The 22,747-nt window shown below is 45.2% G+C and overlaps 1 protein-coding gene across 1 annotated transcript in view; it reads right to left on the bottom strand.

Annotated features, from left to right (window-relative positions):
* LOC136714083 (ribonuclease inhibitor) overlaps positions 1–3,720 on the bottom strand; it is a 73,819-nt gene extending 70,099 nt beyond the window's left edge. Inside the window, exon 1 of the mRNA XM_066691395.1 lies at positions 3,137–3,720. Within this exon, the coding sequence (XP_066547492.1) occupies positions 3,137–3,720 (584 nt within the window). The remainder of the gene's footprint in view (positions 1–3,136) is intronic.
* Between the last annotated feature and the right edge of the window lie 19,027 nt (positions 3,721–22,747).

Below are 22,747 nucleotides of genomic sequence, written 5' to 3'. Positions count from 1 at the left end.
CATCAATAAAAAGTCATAGACAACATGTAGAAGGAGGCCTTAAAGATGGCTTTGTGCAAGGAAGTCTGGCATTAAATAATGGTAGGCTGAGGTGCTTCTTTATAGGCTGACAGAGAGATAAACTGTCCACCTGGGCCAAGTGCCCCCCTCCCCTCTGAAGTGCACTTGTTCTGAATGTGCCCCTGCTGGAGCCAACTGTATGAGGAGCTGTACTGAATTGACTTAAATTAAGGCGAAGTACAGGGATGCAGGGATGAGCTGAATCATGGCATGGTCAGAATGTCCAAGAGGGGAAGTGACATGATAAGCATATTTAATGGTGTAACAGTGATCAAGGGTCCTTTTCTCTCTGGTGGGACATTTAATAATCTGTTTCTATTTGGGGAGTTCAGAACTTAAGCATGCATGGATAAAGTCACCCAGCACAATAATTGAAGAATACAGGATTTTTTGCTCCAATTCAGTGATCTGATGGGCAAGCTGTCTTGTTTGTTTTTTTTGGTCGTTCACGGGGGGGCAACTCGTTAGGTTGGGGGGCCGCCCCTCCCCAGTATAATGGTTGGGAAAACACAGCATCTGCAATCTCTGAGACACACCTTCTCTGCAGCAAGGAGCAAGGAACAAGTCAAGTACTTGATGAAAGTGTTCTGTGGTGTCTACTTTTCAAAACAAAGGAGTAGAGAAAGGCCAGACAACTCAGTGACTATTTCTCACATCTAGCCATTGCATTGTCAACAAACACCTGATTCTGGAGATTATGATGACCACCAAGAGCTGGAAGCATTGTGAGAGGAGGAGGATTGGCATACACTGTGAAAGGCAGTCTATGAACAAATTGACATTAGGTGCTTTTACACTGCCATTTCTGATACGGATCAAATGCATCGGTAGCTTTTTCCTGCTCAGAAATCAGCGATCGGATCAAATGTACCTCTCAGTAGGGTTGAGCCCATAGCCGATATTTTCATATATCAATAATTCGAGTCATGGATGATGACGCACATCATCGTCAATAATCTGGTTTATTGCGCTTCTGCGTTTCTGGTGTGCAAGGGGGGGGTGCATCTCCAGGCCGAGATGGGGAGGCTCTGCACAATTTTTAACAAACGTGCACTTTCAATTTTGTTTTGTATGGATGTTCCGTGCCAAGAACTTTTAGTTCACTATTCATTAAAAAAAAAGCCCCAAAAAGCATCCTCTCCTGTCATTAAAATACTAAATAATCTTACAAACCTAAAATAGCCTACTGTAGTTGGAACATTTACTTTTATTTGCTTTACATTCTTTATTTTATTAATTGTTTGAGTTTTGTCTATGAAGCAATCATTTGATTGCATTTGATCCTTTTTGGGGGCTACTTTAATTAAGTTTGTTAAAGCATTCATCTGTACTTTCGTACCAAACTCCGAATGCTACAGAAATCTACAAAAAGCATGTTACCCAGCTGTCTCTGATCATTGTTTCTTGAATTATATACAGCCATTATCTTCTGAATACTTGGCCAACTGCCGCCTGAGAGGGCACTTACCAACTAATCAACCAGTCTTTTGTATTTTCAATCTCTTGGAGACTTAACAAACGACTGTATTATTATACATGTGAACTCTCTTTGCTAGCTCCTTTCTTCACTTCATGCGATAGGAGGGCTCCGAGTTAACTTGTATTTCTTATTTTATATAATAAACTTGTTGCTTCTTCATCTGTGTATCCTGGGATTTACTGAAACCACTACACTGCATCAGGGCATGGGCAGGGGTGTGCAGAGCCCATCCAAACGTCTGTCTTGCCCACCCAATCAGAATTTAGGCAAAGACAGCATTCATCTTTTTTTTACGATTTGTGCATTGGTTAAATGCAATCTGAGGCGGGCTGTGTGTTTAGAAGTTTGAGGGAGGGCTGTAGACCAATCAAAAAATAACACCAGAAAATTGCAGTATTTTTCTATGTTTTTATTGGCTGAAAGCAACTGCACTCCACACTCACGGCTCACCTTCGGTAGCTGAGAAGCAGATTTTGACATACACGACACAAGCAATAACATTAACAAGCAGAAGTATTTGCGTACAATGTATAGATTGCTGGTGCCTGTAAGGGAATCTGTTAGTAGCTCCCGCAGCAGTGACCGTGATGTGGCCACTGTTGTTTCTTGATCTTCCCCAGATCCTGCTTCAGAAATAAATCTGTCTCCCTCCACCTCAGCCCCCCAAAATCACGATGCTGGTAGCAGCGAAATACTGGACCTAAATTTAAATGCACCGTGCAAACAAATATTAAATACCTACCCCAAACGTGCATTTGGGTCCATATCATGGTCATTTAATGCTGGATGGTTCTGTTTGCGTCCATGGCTTGAATACAGCGTTTTGCGGGATGCATGCTTCTGTTTCCCATGTCGTAAGTTCGGTGTCACTTGATGTCGTTTTTACCTAGCGTGGTTATACCAATTGGAAAGCAGCACTGGACGTGACAGGGGTGCAGAAACATGCATCCAGCCACTGTCACTGCAGTCTATGGCAGCCTGGTCTGAATTAATTTGTCGGGAGGTGTCTGGCGAAACTATAGACTGCATGCTAGTGGGCAAAACGCAGTTGGAAAAAAACAGATATTATGTGAAAAGCATTGGAGGAGTGGTTAAATTTCTTTGTGTAAACGAGCAAGGACTGTGTGGTACATCTGCAGGCCTCTTCCTTAACTTGTTTGAATACACCTTAGAAAAGGATCAATTTCTGGACGATATAGTAAAGGGTATACCAAAACATGCAAAGTATACTTCTAACAACATTCAGATACACAGATGCTGACTCCCCACAATTGCACAACCAGGATATCTGCCAGCCTACCCTTCCATAGCTGACAAGAACTGGGCCTGCACTGCAATGATAAAAATAAGATGACTATGAGAGGAAAAAATGCCCAAATGCATTTTCCTGTTAATGGGCTACGAGGAGTCAAACTTAGAATTACACTTTATTACACTTTATTCTCGCAGCACTTGCTTATGGATGACCGTAATAACACCGTAATAATGCTTTACCCATAAGCTTTATATTTTTTTCAATATGTTGAAAAGTAAGAAGTAGCCCCAGGTAGTTTTTTTAACTGTCTGCAGGTGATACTCTTGCATTGACATTGTCACGATTCCCTCGGGGAGCTCGGGAACAGGGGACCCAAGTGAAGTGCTGGATCGCAGTATGGTTGGCGGCAGCCGGGATCGGGATCGGGACCTCTGGTTAGGTAGCGGTGGACTGGGATCGGGATCGGGATTGGGATAGGGACCTCTGGTTTGGCGGCTGCGGCCTGGATCGGGACCAGGATCGGGACCTCTGGTTCGGCAGCGGCGGCCGGGATCAGGACTGGGATCGGGACCTCTGGTTCGGCGGCGGCGGCAGCCAGGATCGGGACCGGGATCGGGACCTCTGGTTCGGCAGCGGCGGCCGGGATCGGCATCGGGATTGGGACCGGGACTTCTGGTTCGGTGGCGGTGGCCAGAATCGGGACCTCTGCTTCGGCAGCGGCGGCCGGGATCGGGATCGGGATCAGGAACTCTGGCTGGGTGGCCGGGGTCGGGACCGGGGCCTGGAACTCTGGCTGGGTGACCGGGAGAGTGGGCTGCTGTACGGGAAGGCGCTCAAGAATCAGGTTCAGTTTGGCAATAAGCCCCTGGAGCAGCCGTGTATTCTCCCTGATCATGGCCCCCCGGGTAGCGAAGGCGGTCAGCATCGCTGCGTCTTTTTAGCGGCGAAGTTTTCTGTCACATTTGCCTCGGGGGCTCGGGAACAGGGGACCCAAGTGCAGTGCTGGATCACAGGATGGTCGGACAGGCGTGGGTCGGGTACCGGCGGATCAGGACAATGGAGGCGTGGTCGAGGTCACGGGCGATTGTCGGAAGAACAGGGCTCGGAGGAACAGGGCTCGGAATTGCAGTGGGGAATGGCAAAACTTTGCCACCACTGAGGGAAGTGAGGGGATTATGAAGGGAACAGAAACCAGGTAGGGAGGTGCAGGGCGAATGGAAACCGAGGGTGGAAGCAAGAGTGCACAAGGATGTATGGAATGTTAATGGACAGAGTGACGAGACCAGGGAGGACGCAGGGAAATGGCGGCCCCTAGTGGGGATAGAGGGGGAGCGCTAGGGGACCATGACAGACTTTCATTCAGAGACAGTTGTTTCAGAAATGAGTTGACGCTACACCTGTGAACTACCTGATGGACACCCAGTCCAATGTCTCACACCACAAACTGTTTTAGTTTCTATTGCAGCTTGTAACCCATATACAGAGTGCATATACAGAGTGCAAAACACTCGTTTACCTTGCCCGCCACTTCTCTGTAATAGAAAAATTAGTTTATAGAGAGAGGAGCTGGGATAGTGTTGCCAGTAGCTTCTGTCTTCTTCTTTTGTCTTTCCATTTGTGCAATATATCATTTAACTTATTATTATTATTATTTGTATTTCTTGGCAGATGCCCTTATCCAGGGCGACTTACAACATAAGTGCAAAAATATAGTAAGTACAAGGCATCATTACAAATTCAATTTAACTAAAATAATACATTTTACAAATTCCAAATTACAATTTACACAGGTATAGTAAGTGAGGTCCTACATCCTGGATGGTGAAAGCTAAGTGCTGTCAAGATGTAGGGTCACAGTCAGGGGTTATGGGAAAGGGAGCAAGGAGGAAAACAAATCAAGAATGCAAGCAGCATAATACAAAACTGTGAAGTGCTATCTAGCAGGGATAAAAGGACAAATATTATAAGTAGAGTCTGAAAAGATGCGTCTTGAGTAAGCGCCGGAATGAGGTCAAGGACTCTGCTGTTTTGACTTTGGTGGGCAGGTCGTTCCACCATTTAGGGGCCAGGGATGAGAAGGAGCGGGCTCTGGAGGAAGGAGAGTGGAGAGGAGGCAGAGTTAGTCTTATTGGCACTGGAGGAGCGCAGTGGTCTGGAGGGGATGTATGGAAAGGCGAGTGTCTGAAGGTAGCTTGGTGCAGTGTGGTCGAGACAGCAGTAGGTGAGGGTCAGTGTCTTGACCTGAATGCCTGCTGGTATCGGGAGCCAGTGGAGGGAGCGGAGCAGTGGAGTAGCATGTGCGAACCGTGGCAGAGAGAATACCAGACGAGCCGCAGAGTTCTGGATGAGCTGGATCGGGCGGGTAGTAGATGCAGGCAGGCCGGCCAGGAGGGAGTTGCAGTAGTCCAGGCGGGAGAGGACCAGTGAGTTGAGTAGGCGGTGAGAAAGAGACGGATCCGGCGTATGTTGCTCAGGAAGAATCTGCAGGTGCGTGTCAGCGTGGCGATGTGTTGAGTGTAGGAGAGTGCAGGATCGAGGGTGACTCCTAGTTTTTTAGCGGAAGGAGGAAGAAGGAGAGAGTGTGGTGGATTCCAAGGGGATCGAGATGGGGAGGTCAGCAAAAGGTGAGGAAGAGTGGGGGAAAAACAGGAGATCTGATTTGGAGAGGTTGAGCTTGAGGTGGTGTGAGTGCATCCAGGTGGAAATAGCAGACAAGCAGGAAGAGATGCGTGAGGGGAGGGAGGCCACCCGAGCACAGCTGAGGGAGTCAGTGACTGCCAGGAGAGCCGTCTCAGTGCAGTGAGCTGTGCGGAAGCTGGATTGCAGAGGATCCAGCAGTGAGTGTTGGGACAGAAAGGCAGAGAGCTGACGATGGACTGCCCGCTCGAGAGTCTTTGAGAGGAAGGGGAGTAGGGAGACAGGGCTTTAGTTCTGAGGAGAGGTGGCGTCAAGGGTTGGTTTCTTGAGCAGTGGGATGACAGCAGCTTGTTTAAATGCAGAGGGGAAACAGCCAGAGATGAGTGAGGAGTTGAGGAGGGAGGAGATGAAGGGGAGAAGATCAGGAGCGGTCGCTTGGAAGAGGCGAGAAGGAAGAGGGTCCAGGGCACACGTTGTAGGTTTGTGACGTAGGAGGAGAGCAGAAACTTCAGCATCAGAGAGAGGCGAGAATGAAGAAAAGGAAGCTTGATCGGTGGGAGGTTTGGGTGTGATGGGAGATGAGGGTGGAGTATTGAAGAGCCTGCGGATGTCTGCAATGTGTCTGAAAGACTATTTATGACAAAGTTCTGTGGAATATTAAACCCAGTTTGATTGCCACTAAGTTGCCTTGTTTTTCTCTTCAACCTTCATGCACAGCTTTATATTGAAGTAAAAAACGCAGATTTTCTCAACGCACAAGAATAAATAAATACATATAAAACATGTAATGTCATTAAAAGATACAAATAACAGTCATTTAAAACATTTTGGCTTGTACGCGCAACAATGCCCTGGTGGCCGTGCACCTCTGCTACTCCCCCAGGGCGCACACCTGCCTTCCTGCACAACTCGCACCCCACCCCACCCCGAGCCAATAATATCAGATTTCGCGACGTCCATCATCAGCGATATATAATTTTTGATATCACCCAACCCTAGCTCACAGGGAGATGGTACAGATCAGGATCAAATGCATCAGTAGGATTTGATCCTGGCAGTGTAAACGTGCGACCGGCTCAAGTCCTGGTATGCACTGTGGCAGTTTACTTAAGACAAACACCCTTCGCATCAGTGGCGCAGAAGAGACCCTTCCCTACCTCCATTATTATATATAAAATATTGTTAAAATTAACACTAAATGGCTTGCCACTTTGTGTTAGCAAAAAATATATAATTGTATTTCAATACATAAAAAGTAACTGTGAAAAGCAACTTATTTTATGTTAGCAAAACATATTTTTATATTTATTTTAAATGCTTTGGCTGCAAAAAAAAGTTAGAATATTCATAACAAGATAAAGACAGTTCTTGATGTAGCCGTGTTCTAAAGGACTCATTTAATATACGCATTAAGTTTTGACTTGTGTGCTAGTGTGCATGCGACGACCCCTGTGCATACATGGAACATGTTTATGTAATTGTGGAATTTTGCCAATTTTGCATTAGCATTACCTCTATATGCATCCATAGCTGAAGTCATACCTTTTTTTGAACTGTCACAACAGAGTATGAAATCAGTCCATTTTAAGAACTGAAAATGTATATTTTGGATGGCCACTGGGGGGCTCCCAGATCTCAGAAACTAATATCGGGGGATATTGCTGAGATTATGCCTGGTTTTCTCATGCAATAACACTAAAGCTAGACTAAAACCTCAATGTTATTTTTTTCAATTCACAGCACTGCCTACACACATGTACTACACACAATACAGTTGTATTCCCCTGCAGTTAATGCAGTGTTATATAGTCATGCTGTGTGGAGGTTCTCTGTGTGTTGCTGTTTTAAAACAGTGCAAGTATTAAGAGTCCAACACTGAGTAAATCTCTTACAAGGACACATTCTTCTATAGACAGACAGACAGACAGACTCTCCCGGATATTCAGTGACATGAACACACTCAGGCCTCCTGCCACTCACGTCTCCTCTCACCTCTTGGTCTCGGGGCCCATGGCTCCATCCTGAGCCTCAGGCTCCCCAGAGAGACTCATCTCAGAGGCAGCTCCCCCCATCAGCAGCTGACAGATCATTGACCTGGTCACACAGCACAGCCACAGTGAGACACACTGATCACACAACAGCAGCACAAATCAATCACAGCAGGGCCTGTGTAACATAGGATATGGCCACTAAGATTTAGTAAAATGTATGAGGCGCCGTTAGGGACATAATTCACCCCGTGGTGCATACACTATACTGAGATGCATACACTACATACTGAGACACATACACTATATACTGAGATGCATACATTATATACTAACATGTGTATACACTACATACTGAGAAGCACATACACTATATACTAAGATACGCATACACTACATACTGAGATGCATACATTATATACTGAAATGCATACACAATATATTGAAATGCATACAGTGAGATACTTCCATATACAGTGAGATCGGTCATCAGTCACATGTCCGCTCAGCTCCACCCATTAGCCACACAAACACTATTTTTAAGATATAGCGGGAGGGCAGGGGTTTATTTCTTTAAAAATCCATTCTTGTCTGGCAATATGTATATGGCAATAATGAAATGTAATCATGTTCCACTAGAACCCCCAAGATTTCTGGATAAATACAGCTGTCACACCAGCGACATGTGCAGCTCGATCCTTCATAAAACACCGCCATCCATTGTTTAAAAATGCTGTATTGTGTGTGTTTCGAGGTCCTACCCAGTTAGTGCGCTTTATCAATCGTACATCTCGTACAGTTATTGCTGATGGATCTTCAGTATTTAAACATCATAAAACCTTTCCTGTCCTTATGAGCTCCAGACACAGACAGACGTGAAAACGTTAGACATTGTCTGATTAAAACGCAGGTGTTGCGTTTTAGCACTGCGTTTGCGGCGGCCTTCTGATCTGGGAGTGTTAATGTTCAAAAAATGTAAATCGTGGTCAGTCCATATGGGTCAACAATGGCAACGAACTGAAAGCAGCACTGACTGATGATCGCGTCGCAATGGACCTGCCCATCAAAACTCATTCAATGACTCACTGACTCTGAGTCTGGCTGATTCCTTTGTCTTAAAAAGAAACCAAGTTGTCTCTCAACTCATTGAGTGTTATAAAACTGAAGACCGTATGTCCCATGTTGGTTACAAATTCCTTGCTTAGTGCACAATGAGAAATAACTGTATATTTATGTCATATGTGTGCGTGTGTGTGTGAGAGAGAGAGGTTAAATGTATTTTGTGTTTTAAAAATTACAAAATTCTAAATCTGAATTCCTATAATGGCTTTGTTGCAAAGCAATATTAACAAAAGCAATATTATATTGTGCTTTGACAACATTTAATTTGTGCGGTGTTGATCTGTCAATCAAATTGGGCATACAGCGTTATCTTTCAAGTCGGAAGCACTGCCCAAGGGGGAGGGGTTTCTGCGCACTTCCGCGGGAACCCTATCGAAACGTCACACTATCAAAGCTGCCATTGGCCCTTGCGCTCGTCACTCAGAACAGGTCCCTTCCCACTTCCTGTTCTATAAAACATGACGTCTGCGCAGGTTCATCCTCTTATGCCTCTTCGCTTGACTCAGGAACATAAGCTCTCTGTGTCTGTGTTTGTAATAAACATTCAAACTGCGTATTTTGGCTGGCTGGCTCACTTCATAGTGTTGTTCATCACCGTTTTCGCTACACATCATCTCTGTCTTGTGTGTGTTTAGTTATTATTGATAACTAATCCCGATTCTGTCCCGTCCGTGCACCGGAGGTCCGGCTGCGCTTTCGGTTTCAGTTTCGTTCACAAGAAGAGCCTTTTAAAAATAATAGTCGTGGTTATATAGTGCTATATACAGTGAGGGAAAAAAGTATTTGATCCCCTGCTGATTTTGTACGTTTGCCTACTGACAAAGAAATGATCAGTCTATAATTTTAATGGTAGGTGTATTTTAACAGTGAAAGACAGAATAACAACAAAAAAATCCAGAAAAACGCATTTCAAAAAAGTTATAAATTGATTTGCATGTTAAGGGGGGATATACTGTATATCCAACTGCTTGCTGTGTTGGTTTTTTGTCCACAGGGCTTTTCCTCCACAGCAGGAGTGCTAGCAGCGGCAGTAAAATCGTGCCGTCGGCAACGGAGATCAGCCTCAGTGGACAGAGAGCGCAATGAGGCTATCCTTGCTCTCAGCAGCAGGATGGACCAAATCTGCGCTCTCCTGGCCGCGCAGGCAGCGCAAGCAGTGCAATAGGTGCTGCCCCCCCCACACCATGACACTCCGTCTCTGGCTCACACTACACCGGTGGAGACTGAGGGGAGTCTGTCTGCCCCATCCCAGGAGGAGGGCAGCAGAAGGGCCACCTGGGAGGAGGACCGTGAGGTCTCAGAGCTCGAGGTGGAGCTCATGGAGGAGGAGCTGGTCGCTCCCACCCCTCCTCCTCCGTTGAGCGTGGATGTCCCTCCTGCTCCCACAGGACAGGACAGGGAGTTCTGGGCAGTCATCCAGAGGGCTGTGGAGTCTCTTCAGCTCCCCTGGCCCTCTGATGCTGCCCCGCCGCGCTCCAGGTTCGAGAGGGGTCAGCATGTGCAGCGGCCCACACGGGCCCTCCTGCTGCTGCCTGACCTCCTCGAAGAGCTGAGGGCTACCTGGGACCATCCGGCAACAGCCCCCGCCCTAGCCAGGAGAGGGGAGGTTTATGCCAGGACCCAGGGTGAGGCAGAAGCGGGCTTGGTGGATTTTCCCCGTGTAAATTCCACCATAGCCGCGCTCGTCTCCCTACCTCCGCTGTCCGCGGAGCCACGCGACCTGGCCTGCCCCAACAGGCAGTATCGCGTCACGGAGATGCTGCTCCGGAGGGCATATCTCGGAGATAGCGGCAGTGGCGGATCAGCTGGTCACGGTGATGCGCCAGGGGGCAAGGGCGACAGGGCGATCCTTGGCAGCCATTGTGGCTTTGGCTGTCCCAGGCACGGCAGGTCCCTGAGGTGGACAGGACTCGCCTCATGGATGCCCCTATCTTGCCGGGCCCTCTGTGGAGGAGATGCTCTCGCGCACCCACCAGGAGAGGGAGCAGTCCCTGCAGCTGGCCCGAGTGTACCTGGTGGCACCTCAGGCTGTTCAGCAACGCAGGCCGCCTGCGGCGGCTCACCAGCGGGGAGGCCCCCCGACCGTGGCTCCTAGGCCACAGCCCAGGCCACAGGCTGGACCACAGCCTAGGTCACAGCCCCGCCCACCTGCCGATCTCCGCCAGTGTCTCACTGGCAGACAGGTGCCCCCCAAGGCTCGCCGCTTTGGCCCCCAGCGGCCCACGGCAGCTCGTGGTAGGAGGGGACCCGGCCCGACCCCGCCTCCTCCACCACCCGAGCCCCGTCCCCGAGGCGTTCCAGCAGGCTCTGGCCCACCTTTAGACCCCCCAGCAACTCTCCAAATGGCGACACTGCACCCAAGACTCTTGGGAGCTCCAAATTATATCAGTTGGCTACTCCCTGCAATTTCAGACACGTCCACCCCCCTTCCAGGGCGTGGTGTGGATGCGAGTGAGGGACCCATTGCAGTGTGCGGCACTTCGCGTCGAAATCGTCGCTCTCCTGGAGAAGCGAGCAATCCACGAAGTGCCCCCGCCGGGGCAGCACGAGGGATTTTATTCCCCATACTTCCTTGTGCCCAAGAAAGATGGCGGTTTTCACCCCATCTTGGATCTGAGGCGCCTGAACCGCCACCTCAAGGTGCTGCGCTTCAAGATACTCAACCTGCACACCATGTCCCAGGCCATGAAGCCCGGCGACTGGAAGCCCAGGCGCACAGGAAGTTTCTCCGATTCGCCTTCGAGGGCCGAGCGTTCAAGTTTGCTGTTCTCCCCTTCGGCCTGTCGCTAGCGCCACGCACTTTTTCCAAGTGCATGGATGTCGTGCTAGCCCCCTTGCGTTGCCAGGGGGTCCGCGTTCTCAATTATCTAGACGACTGGCTGGTTTGTTCTCACTCGAGGGAGCAGGTTCAGATTCACATGGACCTGTTTTTAGGCCGCCTCTCAGAATTGGGCCTTCGGGTCTTCCGACTGAGAGCTCGTGTCAAGGTGTCCCTTTGACAGAGGCTGCTGGGCCTCCTAGCAGCTGCATCACAGACCCTCCCCCTCGGCCTCCTCCAGTTGAGGCCGTTGCAGTGGTGGTTCAGGTCTCTCAGGATGCACTCTTGCCGCAATCGAGCAAGCCGAGTCAAAGTCACTCCGGCGTGCTGGAAGGCGCTCCGTTGGTGGCGGAACCCCCACAATTTGACCCTCGGTGTGCCCCTGGGGCCAGTATACCACCGAGCAGTCATGACGACAGACGCCTCCAAGCAGGGTTGGGGAGCAGTCTGCGATGGACATGGAGTCCGAGGCAGGTGGACGGAGCCCGCAAGGGCCCTCCATATCAACATCCTGGAGTTACAAGCAGTACTCCTTGGACTGTCTCGTTTCCTGCCAGTCCTGTGGGACAGACATGTGCTGGTCCGGACGGACAACACAGCGGTGTTTGCCTATATCAACAGGCAAGGAGGTCTCCGGTCGCGCAGACTGTACTGTCTAGCACGCCGTCTGCTTCTGTGGGTGCAACCGCGGTTCCACTCCATCAGAGCAGTTCACCTCCCAGGTCTGTCCAACACGACGGCGGACCTCCTCTCTCGGGGAGGCCCCCCGGTCTTGGAATGGCGCCTCCACCCGCTTGTGGTACAACACCTGTGGAGCCGGTTCGGCAGGGCGGACGTGGATCTCTTTTCCTCGGCAGAGTCCACACACTGCCCACTATGGTTCTCTGTCCAAGACTGCTCAGGAACCCTAGGAATCGATGCGCTAGCTCACAAGTGGCCGCGCTGTCTCCTTTACGCGTTCCCACCATTCCCCCCCAGTGGTCCTGGAGAAGGTCAGGAGAGAACGAACGACAGTTCTGCTGATAGCCCCGTGGTGGCCTCGCAGATTCTGGTTCACGGACCTGATCGCCCTCCCCCACAGAGAGCCTTGGCAGCTCCCAGTGAGAGCGGACTTATTCTCCCAGGTGCAGGGCACGCTTTGGCACTCCAATCCGGGCCTCCTCCAGCTCTGGGCCTGGCCCCTGAGCAGGAGCGATTGATTGCCTGGGGTCTGTCGGACGCGGTAGTTGCCACTATTCAGTCGGTGAGAGTTCCCTCTACAAGATCGCAGTATTCCTACCGCTGGCGGACGTTTAGCACCTGGTGCCAAGACGGCAGTCAAGACCCAATTAATTGCCCCTGTTGGACCAGGGCAAGTCCCCGTCCACGCTCAAAGTGTATCTGGTGGCCATCTCGACATGTCATGTTCGGATTGATGGCGAGCCTCCTGGGTCTCATTTTCTGGCTGTGCAGTTTCTGAAGGGAGCTCGACGGCTACGGCCTCCTCGAACCCTTTCACTGCCCGTGAGCGCGTGAGCGAGTTACACGCCCTGTGCTTACACCCATCGTGTGTCCGTTTTGCGGGAGATGGCTCCAGGGTCACGCTATGGCCTAACCCTGCGTTCCTCCCGAAAGTGCTGTCTCCATTTCATGTCAACAGGCCTATTGAGTTGATGGCTTTTCATCCTCCTCCCTTCGCTTCAGAGCAAGAGAGTTGGCTTCACCTGCTCTGCCTTGTGCGGGCCCTCAGGTGCTATTTGGAATGCACTAAGGACATTCGGCGCTCAGACCAACTGTTTGTGTCTTATGGAGTGTGGACACAGGGCCAGGCGCTTTCAAAGCAGCGCCTCTCACATTGGATTGTGGACACCATTACCATGGCCTACGAGTCTACTGGGACCCCGGTGCCTGATCACCTGGTGGCCCACTCGACTCGAGGTGTTGCCACATCGTGGGCCCTTTTTCAAGGTGCCCCCTTGGCAGACATTTGTGCGGCTGCAGCTTGGGCCTCACCGCTTACATTTGCCCGGTTCTACAGGTTGGATGTGACGGGACCGGTCCCTTCCATTGGGAAACCGGTTTTGGCTGTAGTCGAGCCCCAGTAGCCTGCAGGCTCTGGCTCCTGCCTTTCCTCTCCCAGTCTGCCCCTGTAAGTGCATCCTGAGGGAGCTAGTGAACCGTGTCTTTCCCTTCCACCAGACTATGCCTTCCAGTTGAGCACCCACGCGAGCTGCTCCTGGATGTACAGACAGCCCTGTCGATGTGTTCCCGGGGCTTGCCGTGTGGCCTACAGGCATGTTGCCTTAAGAGGCCGCCATGTATATATTGTAATTGTGTTGCGGTGGTGCATGAGTTTGGCCTGTACCCCGCTCTGTGTATTGGTCAGCAGGTCTGTGGCCCGCTCTGGCTGTATTATGCCATAGAGCAGGGGACCGCTGCTGTTGTCCTCCAGCGGAGGGCACTTGAGTTCTCCAGTGCCCCGCTATGTACATAGTTCATTTATTCACACGGTAGAGCTGTAGTTGTCCTGCGCTATTCGACAGGAGTCAACTGCTCCTGTGTTCCACGTGTGGCGCATGAGCCAGCTCCTGCACCCCGTGATGTATATACAGTGAGGGAAAAAAGTATTTGATCCCCTGCTGATTTTGTACGTTTGCCCACTGACAAAGAAATGATCAGTCTATAATTTGAATGGTAGGTGTATTTTAACAGTGAGAGAAAGAATAACAACAAAAAAATCCAGAAAAACACATTTCAAAAAAATTATAAATTGATTTGCATGTTAATGAGTGAAATAAGTATTTGAACCCCTATCAATCAGCAAGATTTCTGGCTCCCAGGTGTCTTTTATACAGGTAACGAGCTGAGATTAGGAGCACTAGTGCCTGTATAAAAGACACCTGTCCACAGAAGCAATCAATCAATTATAGACGGTTTTGTTATACAGTAACCTCTCCCCCTTGGGCAGTGCTTCCGACTTGAAAGATAACGATAGGTTGCATATGCAGCCCCGGTTATCTGAAAAAGGAAGCACTGTCCTAGGGTTGCAAGGTCGCGCGGGAGTCCAAGCTCCCGGCAAAACAGGATGAACCTGCACAGACGTCACGTTTTATAGAACAGGAAGTGGGAAGGGACCTGTTCTGAGTGACGAGCGCAGGGGCCAATGGCAGCTTTGATAGAGTGACGTTTCGATCGGGTTCCCACGGAAGTGCGCAGAAACCCCTCCCCCTTGGGCAGTGCTTCCTTTTTCAGATAACCGGGGTTGCATACGGAACCTATCGTTTTGCTTCGTGATGAATAAATACCAGATTAATTCCACAAATGCCACTCGTTCGAGACTCGATTGTTTTTTACAAGAACAAAAATAATTTACTCAAATGCATCTAACCATATACATATTACATTTGATTTGCTTACTTAAGGTTGTGTTCATTAAAACTCTCATGGCCACATGGTGCTATCTTTAATGCTAATGTTATTATTTTAATGTTTATGCTCAAAAATTTCATGATTTCAGTGTGTGTATCAGTACTTTTTGAACATTTCCAGCACATTTTAACAATATCACGATAATAGTGATAACCGTGATAATTTTGGTCACTATAATCTTGATATGAAATGTTCATACCGTTTCATCCCTAATGTAGTGTATGCGCATCTTAGTATATAGTGTATGCACCACGGGGTGAATTATGTCCCTAACGGCGCCTCATAAAAATGTACACATAATTATGACCAGCGCAAAAAATATAATTTTGCATACGTATATATATATTTTATATATGTATATAATTTCATTAAGCACAGCACCAAATGACACGATGAATATTGACCTGCTAATTTTATGATGCTGAATATTTAAGACATCTAACAGTGTTGTATCTGTCAATACAACAACTGTATTAAAATAATCAACTAAGACTGACAATAATGAAATAATTAAGATGTAAGTTTAAGACAACAAGCTTAAGTTTAAGAAGTCCCGTGAACTTCACTGCGTATCTCCATGTTGCTTATAAAACCATTGTAATATATTTGAAACCTTTAACTGTATAATACAAATAGTTATTAATACGGAATTAGCATGCTCAATCGTGCGATTGCTTATTTTAAGTTTTACACTGCTCATTTTCAAAATAACAAATAGTTGGACTGTACTATAAAGTTTGCAAAGTACGCATGCACAAACATTGCATTGTTGATTTACACCTTTGATTTTAAATGCAATTCACAATCAAGTGCCTTGCGTTGAACAAGATAAAGACAAACACGTTGTTCGTACTTTTAATATTTAATCTACTTACTGGATTATTGAATTTACTGCAGGGAATTGTTTCTTGTGTCATTTATAAACTCACAAACAATGAGTTAAATAATCCTCATCGTGTTATATTTTATTGGTATTAATATATTATACATTATTAATACGTCGATCATCTCGGTGTATTTTAAAATGAGATCATATTAACAAAACCATGAAAACCTGTATATTTAAGCTTCTAAGTAGGAAAATAAAGGCACCACACAATAGTCTAGATATTAGCGTTTAGATACAAGTTTCTTAATTGTATTGATCATTCATGTAATGAGTTCAACAGATACTGGATATTATGCTAGTTGTATTCTAGGTTTTATACTCACCTTGGCTGTGAAAAACCTATATAAAATTAAACCCACTTACTATTATCTGGCGATACATCACTCCACTTATTAAATGCTCATAACAATGTCCCACGTCTGTTGTAAAAAATAAGTCCCTCCTGCACAAGACACACATCATCGCAATGATGAGTTTCAATTAAATAGATTGCAAGCAGAAATAATAATAACTTGACAATAAAAATCGTTTAATTCAACATCCTCACCTATATCTGGTATCTTAAATATTAACTTCAATGACCTGGTCTTGATTTCTCTGTTGGTTTCTACTTCGTGTATCACTGGGTATCATTTAACCCAGTTGTGGCTATACAAATGAATTATTTAGGTTGGGGAAGCTTTATAATGTCTTTTATACAGCCATTATAGCCAATCAGACATAATGGTGAGGAACAACCAGCAGATACAGCTGCAGAAAGTCAAAGAGTAAAACATTTGTACAGGACTGAGAAATTAAAATGTTAGATGCTGTATGTGGTTTTCATCCCTTAATTGAAGTAATCTGCTAACATATTTTACTTTTAAATTGTGTAACTGATAAAAAGTTGGATCCTTAATCAGGTAAGTTCCTAATACAATGTTATACTTGAAACCCCTATCATTTAAAATAATTAAAGGCTCTGATTTAGGGAATTCTATTAGTTAAATTAAGGGTTCAATTAATTAATTGAATGCTCCTTGAAACAATAACAAGCAGAGGAGGGGCTCCTCCAGGACCAGGTTGGAGAACCACATATGTCATAGTTGTCGGTTTATCAGCACAAACAGTAGAGGCGCTACAGAGAACATTACACATTGGAAATCCTAATAATGCCTTAATTTGGAAAAGTTACTTGATTTGGTTGTTATCTGGGTTCCATTTTGACACTTAGATGCTATGCTCCCAAATGATGATTAATTACCTTTGAAGATGGCATTTCTAAGCGGTTTCAGTTTTTAGTGCCAGGCATAGAAACTTAGACATGAAACACACCTATATACACAAGCAAAGTCTAGAACTCTCCCCATTTTGACCAGAGAGAACCAACTCCACTCCACAAAAACCATCAGGACAAAAACTTTTCTCCATGCCAGCACTTGGGGATCTGGGCGTTTGCTCAATGCTTTGTCACAGATGTCAGCTGTTAAGTGATGCTCTTGCAATCCTGTAGAGCACCACAAGAGGTCTCCTGGTGACTACTTTCAATATGGAGTGATAGAAGCCAGACAGATGCTGCCAAGAAAAAATCTGTTACTTATAAACACAACATACTTCCCCAATAAGGAATATACCAGAAATAACACATATTTCTGGAAGACTATGTTAATTGAAATTCTGTAGATAAATACTGTCCATTAATACTGTCACTTTCATTAGATGCTCTAAAAAGCTAGGAAGCGGAAACCAGTAGATATATTTACAGAAGTCAACACTTATGAGAATACCAGGAACAAATTATAATCGTAAAGCAATTTACAGGAAGGGGATTAAAAAAAAAGTCAAATTAAACATTGTGTGACTACACTAAATCTGAATGGGATAAAACTGCTAATTTCACAGGCTATTTATTTTTCTACATATGGAAAACAAACAAAAAACAGACTTTTAACATGAAAAATGTATACTTCTTCATGGTTAGGTTTAAATGGCCAGGTGGACAAAATGTTAAGAGGAAACTAGCCTTTAACATTGCAGGCCACAGACCTACCAGTCTATCAAGCAACAGAACAGGTGCTTGCATAAAAACAACAAAACAATTAGCACAGGAGGTTGTGTGAGAAAAGGACTGCTAAATATTTTAAAAGGGCATTTATACAATCTGAAAAGAGATACAAACCCACTTAATGATGGAGATGAGACTTGGCTATAGGAAGATCATAATAAAAAGATGATGAAGAGGTACTGGCATTGTGTATCAGATCATCATTGGTATGATTTCAGGACGTGTTTCTAGTTGAGTTTACTGTGATGGCAATGATGTGGCTATGGGCTTCCAGGATTGGTGGGAGGAGCTTGGAAATCTCAGATCTTCTCCACAGTTATTGGTTTGAGGCTTATTAGACACCAACAGGACTCTGTGGCACAATGGAAGTGCAGCTGCTGTCCTTCTGGTACTAAAGCACCATTATATCCATTCGAAAGGAAGTAATTGCCCTGGCAAACACATAACCAAGTAGTGTGTGTGTGTGAATGCTTTCCTTTTCCTCAGATCAAGGTTGCAGGTGAAATACTAAATGGAGGATTCTGCATTACAAAAGGAGACTAAATTATTGTGCCTCATGTGAGCTGGCAAATCCACCTATAATTGAAACCTATGCATCAACAGATGAGGATGAGGTTGAGCGATGCGAGAGTGAGGTGATGTTCGGTACTGCAGTCTGGAAATGTTAGAACAATTTCTGCATTTCTTTGCGGGACTCAGTGCTGTCTGTATTGCAATTGCTCCGAGTCATTATTCCTTTTATAGAAAGACGACTGCGACATTTCTGTGAGAATAATAACCATGATAAACCAGCCCTGAATTATCCAACGGGATTGATGTTGAAGTACCACAGAAGCAGAAGCTTTTCCGAAAAGACAAAGCAGCTGTCTTTTGTTTCAAGGGGCTCTCCACTGACTCCACTAACATGGAGATTTTGAAGATGCATCAGTTTACAAACTTCCACGGTGACGTTACAATGCAGAGAAAGGCATGATGTAGTCAGGTGAAGGTCTTTGGTCTCTGTTTTACGGATTCCCTTATGGTTAGAAATACTTTTACAAATGTACAATTTGATCTGTTCCTCTTGAACCTGTAATACAGCAGCCAAAATTACTTGTGTATTTTAGCACTTTTAATAATTATACTGTAACCATTTCTGTGCTCATGACTGGCCTCTCCCTTGGCACACACCAGGGAACCCTGTTATATTGTACACTTGTTTTAGCTCATTTGCACTAAGATGCAGACTTATTGTATTTTGCACTTATTGCATTTAGTGTATGTTGTAACTATTTGAAAAGGTTTCTTGTGTAAGTGTAAGGCACCCAAGGTGTGTGCTAATAAATAAATAAATAAATAAATAAATGCATACATACATACATACATACATACATTTTAAAACAAATTGAGATCTTCCTCCTCTAAATGATTATTATTTTCAATTCTGTTTGGACAGATGGAAGCCCCACCATATTTTTAAGGCAGGAATTAGTTTGTTTCATGGCAAACAGAGAGTGGACAAGAGGAAAATCCAAAGCTTGCCTTCAGTCACATGATTGTCTCCTTGCCTAGCTAGCTGGATGGGAGATACAATCTTACACTGTTGTTTAAACAAAAGAGAATCCTCCCTGTTGTTGAAGAGCACTGCTGGAACATTTGCCATTATGTACAGTTAAAACATGGCATTAGTATTAAGTTTTACTCAGTTAGTATTAAGTTTGTGTGTTTCCCTGTGCTGTGCAGATAGTCACTAATTCGTGAGAAATAAGCTGGAAACCATTGATGAAAATATTTTAAATGGAAAACTTGGCATTAGAATGCAATTTCTTCAAATGTGTAGACTGGATCCTCCTGAGATTTCACCAGATGCAGCACATCCATGAATCGAAGTTACAGCTTAACGATTGCTATAGTAAACCCGTTTCACATGATGCAGATAAAGTCCTCATACACCTAAAACTTAATAAGGATCCATCAGCTGGTGTCTGCACCAGGAGGGTGGATATTTAATCGCATTTCCAATTTTAAATTGAGGAAAAACAAAAACTGCACTATCCAGCCACCCATTTACAATTCTGCACTATTTTATAAATTAATTTATTCTCCCTGGCCCACCAAACACACTTCCATTCTCTTCCACAGTCATTAGACATAAATACATTTTAAAACCCCAGTTTCCTGCCTGATTTATAGAAATTTGAATTATAACCCAGACGGCTTAAAATTGAATGTTGTAGCTTTGTGGGAATTCCATCTTAATGCTATATGATTTTCTTGGATTGCACGATGTACATATATTTAAGGAACATTAAATAAGTATACTTTTTATTAGTAGTACTTTTTCATCGAGTGCCTTCCCTGTATTACATAAAAATAGATTACATGTATTCAACATGCATATTCTCTCAGATGTTTCTCCACACACCAGGATAAATTCAGCATTTCCTGTAGGTTCCCTCTGCTGGGTAGTGCATTTCAAAACAAAGATTAAGCCATGAACACTAAGGAGCTTTCAAAGATCTCCAGGACAAAACTGTTGAAAGGCACAGATCAGGGGATAGGTATAAAAAGAATATCAAGGCCTTGAATATCCCTTGGAGCACGGTCAAGACAATTATTAAGCAGTGGAAGGTGTACGGCACCACCAAGACCGTGCTTAAGTCAGGCTGTCCCTCCAAACCCAATGATTGAGCAAGAAGGGAGACTGATCAGAGAGGCTACCAAGAGACCAATGGCAACTTTGAAGAGCTACAAGCTTTTATGTCCAAGACTGATGGAAGTGTGCATGTGACAATATCCCCAAGCACAAATCTGGCCTGTATGGTATTTTAAATATGCAAACAAACACTCTGGAGATTCTGTAGCCATGTGACAAATGTTTTGTGGTCTGACAAAATGAAAATTGAACTTTTTGGTCTAAATGCTAACCGTAATGTTTGGCACTACACAGCACATAACCCAAAGAACACCATCCCTACTGTGAAGCATGGAGGGGCACAATCATGTTATGGGGATGTTGCTCATTGGCAGGGACTGGGCACTTATGGAGCAAAGTACAGAAAAGTCCTTGAGGAAGTTCCCCTTTCATTATGACAATTACCTTCATAGTCAAAGCTACACTGGAATGAAACCAATAGGTAAATGTCATTTAGTGGCCCAGTCAGAGCCCTGACCTAAATCTAATCCAAAATTTGTGGCATGACTTGTAGATTGCCGTCTTCAACACTCCATAAGGAACTTGACAGAGCCTGAACAGTTTTGTAAAGAATGGTCAAATACTGCCAAATATAGGCGTACAAGGGTGGTAGAGATCCAGCCTAAGGGACTCACGGCTGTAATTGCTTCTAAATGTGCCTCTACCCAGGGGGGTGGAGACTTATCCAATTATAAGAACATAAGAAACACCTAAGAACATAAGAAAGTTTACAAACGAGAGGAGGCCATTCATCACATCATGCTTGTTTGGTGTCCATTAGTAACTGTGATCCAAGGATCATATCCAGTCTATTTTTGAAAGTTTTCAGCATCAACCACATCGCTGGGGAGTTTGTTCCAGATTATAACAACTCTGTGTGTGAAGAAGTGTCTCCTGTTTTCTGTCTTGAAGCCCAATTTCCATTTGTGTCCCTGGGTCTATATGTCCCTGCAGGTCTGGAAAAGCTCCTCTGGTTTGATGTGGTCAATGCCCTTCATGATTTTGAAGATTTGAATCAAATCCCCACATAGTCTTCTTTGTTCCAGGGTGAAAAGGTTCAGTTCCCTCAGAGTAACTATCCCAGAGTCCAGATCATTAATATAGATTAGAAAAAGCAAAGGCCCTAGTACTGATCCCTGTGGAACTCCACTAACAACCTCATTCCAGTTAGCAACTCCTCTAATTGACGCCCTCTGTTTCCTATACATCAACCAGTTCATAGTCCATCTACTTACATTACCCTGAATGCCTGCAGCTTCCAATTTGAGGATCAGTCTTTGGTGTGGAACCTTATCAAAAGCTTTTTGAAAATCTAAGTATATCATATCATATACATTCAAGTGATCTACAGCTCCAGTTGCGTGCTCAACAAATTCTAATAAATTATTAAGACATGATCTGCCTCGTCTAAACCCATGTTGACTATCTCCAAGAATATGGTTTTCATTAAGATGTTCCTCTATTTCTAAGTCTAATAATTTTCTCCAACATTTTACAGGCGATGCAGGTGAGACTGATTGGTCTATTTTCCTGGCTCAGTTTTGTCCCATTTCTTGTGGATTGGTATGACATTTGCAGTTTTCCAATCAGTTGGCACATCCCCTGTTCTAAGTGTAATTTGGAATATTTTAGTTAGCGGCCTATAAATAATTTCCCTAATTTCTTCGTCAATTTGTCCCCGACAATTCGTCCCTGCGACAATTCGTCCCCGTGTCAATTCGCCCCCACCATGAGTACATTCACTTATTGTAGAGCTATTGAACACACATACTGTATGTGCAATCCACCTTTGGTTTCATGACTTAACACCTTCCTTTCATACTGCATGTCAATTTAAATTTGTTCTTTAAATGCACACCTTCTCAAGATTACATAAAAAGACTATTAAAGGCACCTGTTCAGCAGCCTGTTACATTTCCTGGGACAGAAGTATTAAATGTATATGCAACTCATCTCTAATAAGGGTATTGTGAAAATGGGGGGAAATTGTTTCCCCACTGGGGGGAATTTCGGAGTAGCATCTGGCAACCCTGTCCACAATAAGTGAAAGCACTCATGGTTACAAATGTGGAGAACATGTAATGATGGAGGCGAATTGGCTTGGGACGAATTGTCATGGACCCCCATCTGGCTCAGGTGATGTGTTTGTTTTTAATTCTGCTAGTCCCTTTAGTACCTCCTCCTCATTTATCCTGATCTCTCTTAGGGTTTGACTGGACTGATTGTTAACCTGTGGCATGTTATCTGATTTTTTGTTTTGTAAAAATCATTTGCTGCATCTTGTTCATTTTCTAAAGATACTTCAATGTAGCTTTTGCCCATTGCACTTCCTTCTTTATTGACCTCTTGCGGTTACAGTATTGAAAAAGCTC

The sequence above is a fragment of the Amia ocellicauda genome, chromosome 18, assembly GCF_036373705.1.
Source record: "Amia ocellicauda isolate fAmiCal2 chromosome 18, fAmiCal2.hap1, whole genome shotgun sequence".
In the NCBI taxonomy this organism is placed as follows: Eukaryota; Metazoa; Chordata; class Actinopteri; order Amiiformes; family Amiidae; genus Amia; species Amia ocellicauda.
Note: the sequence above shows the minus strand (reverse complement) of the source record. Positions and strands in the feature narration are given on the sequence as shown.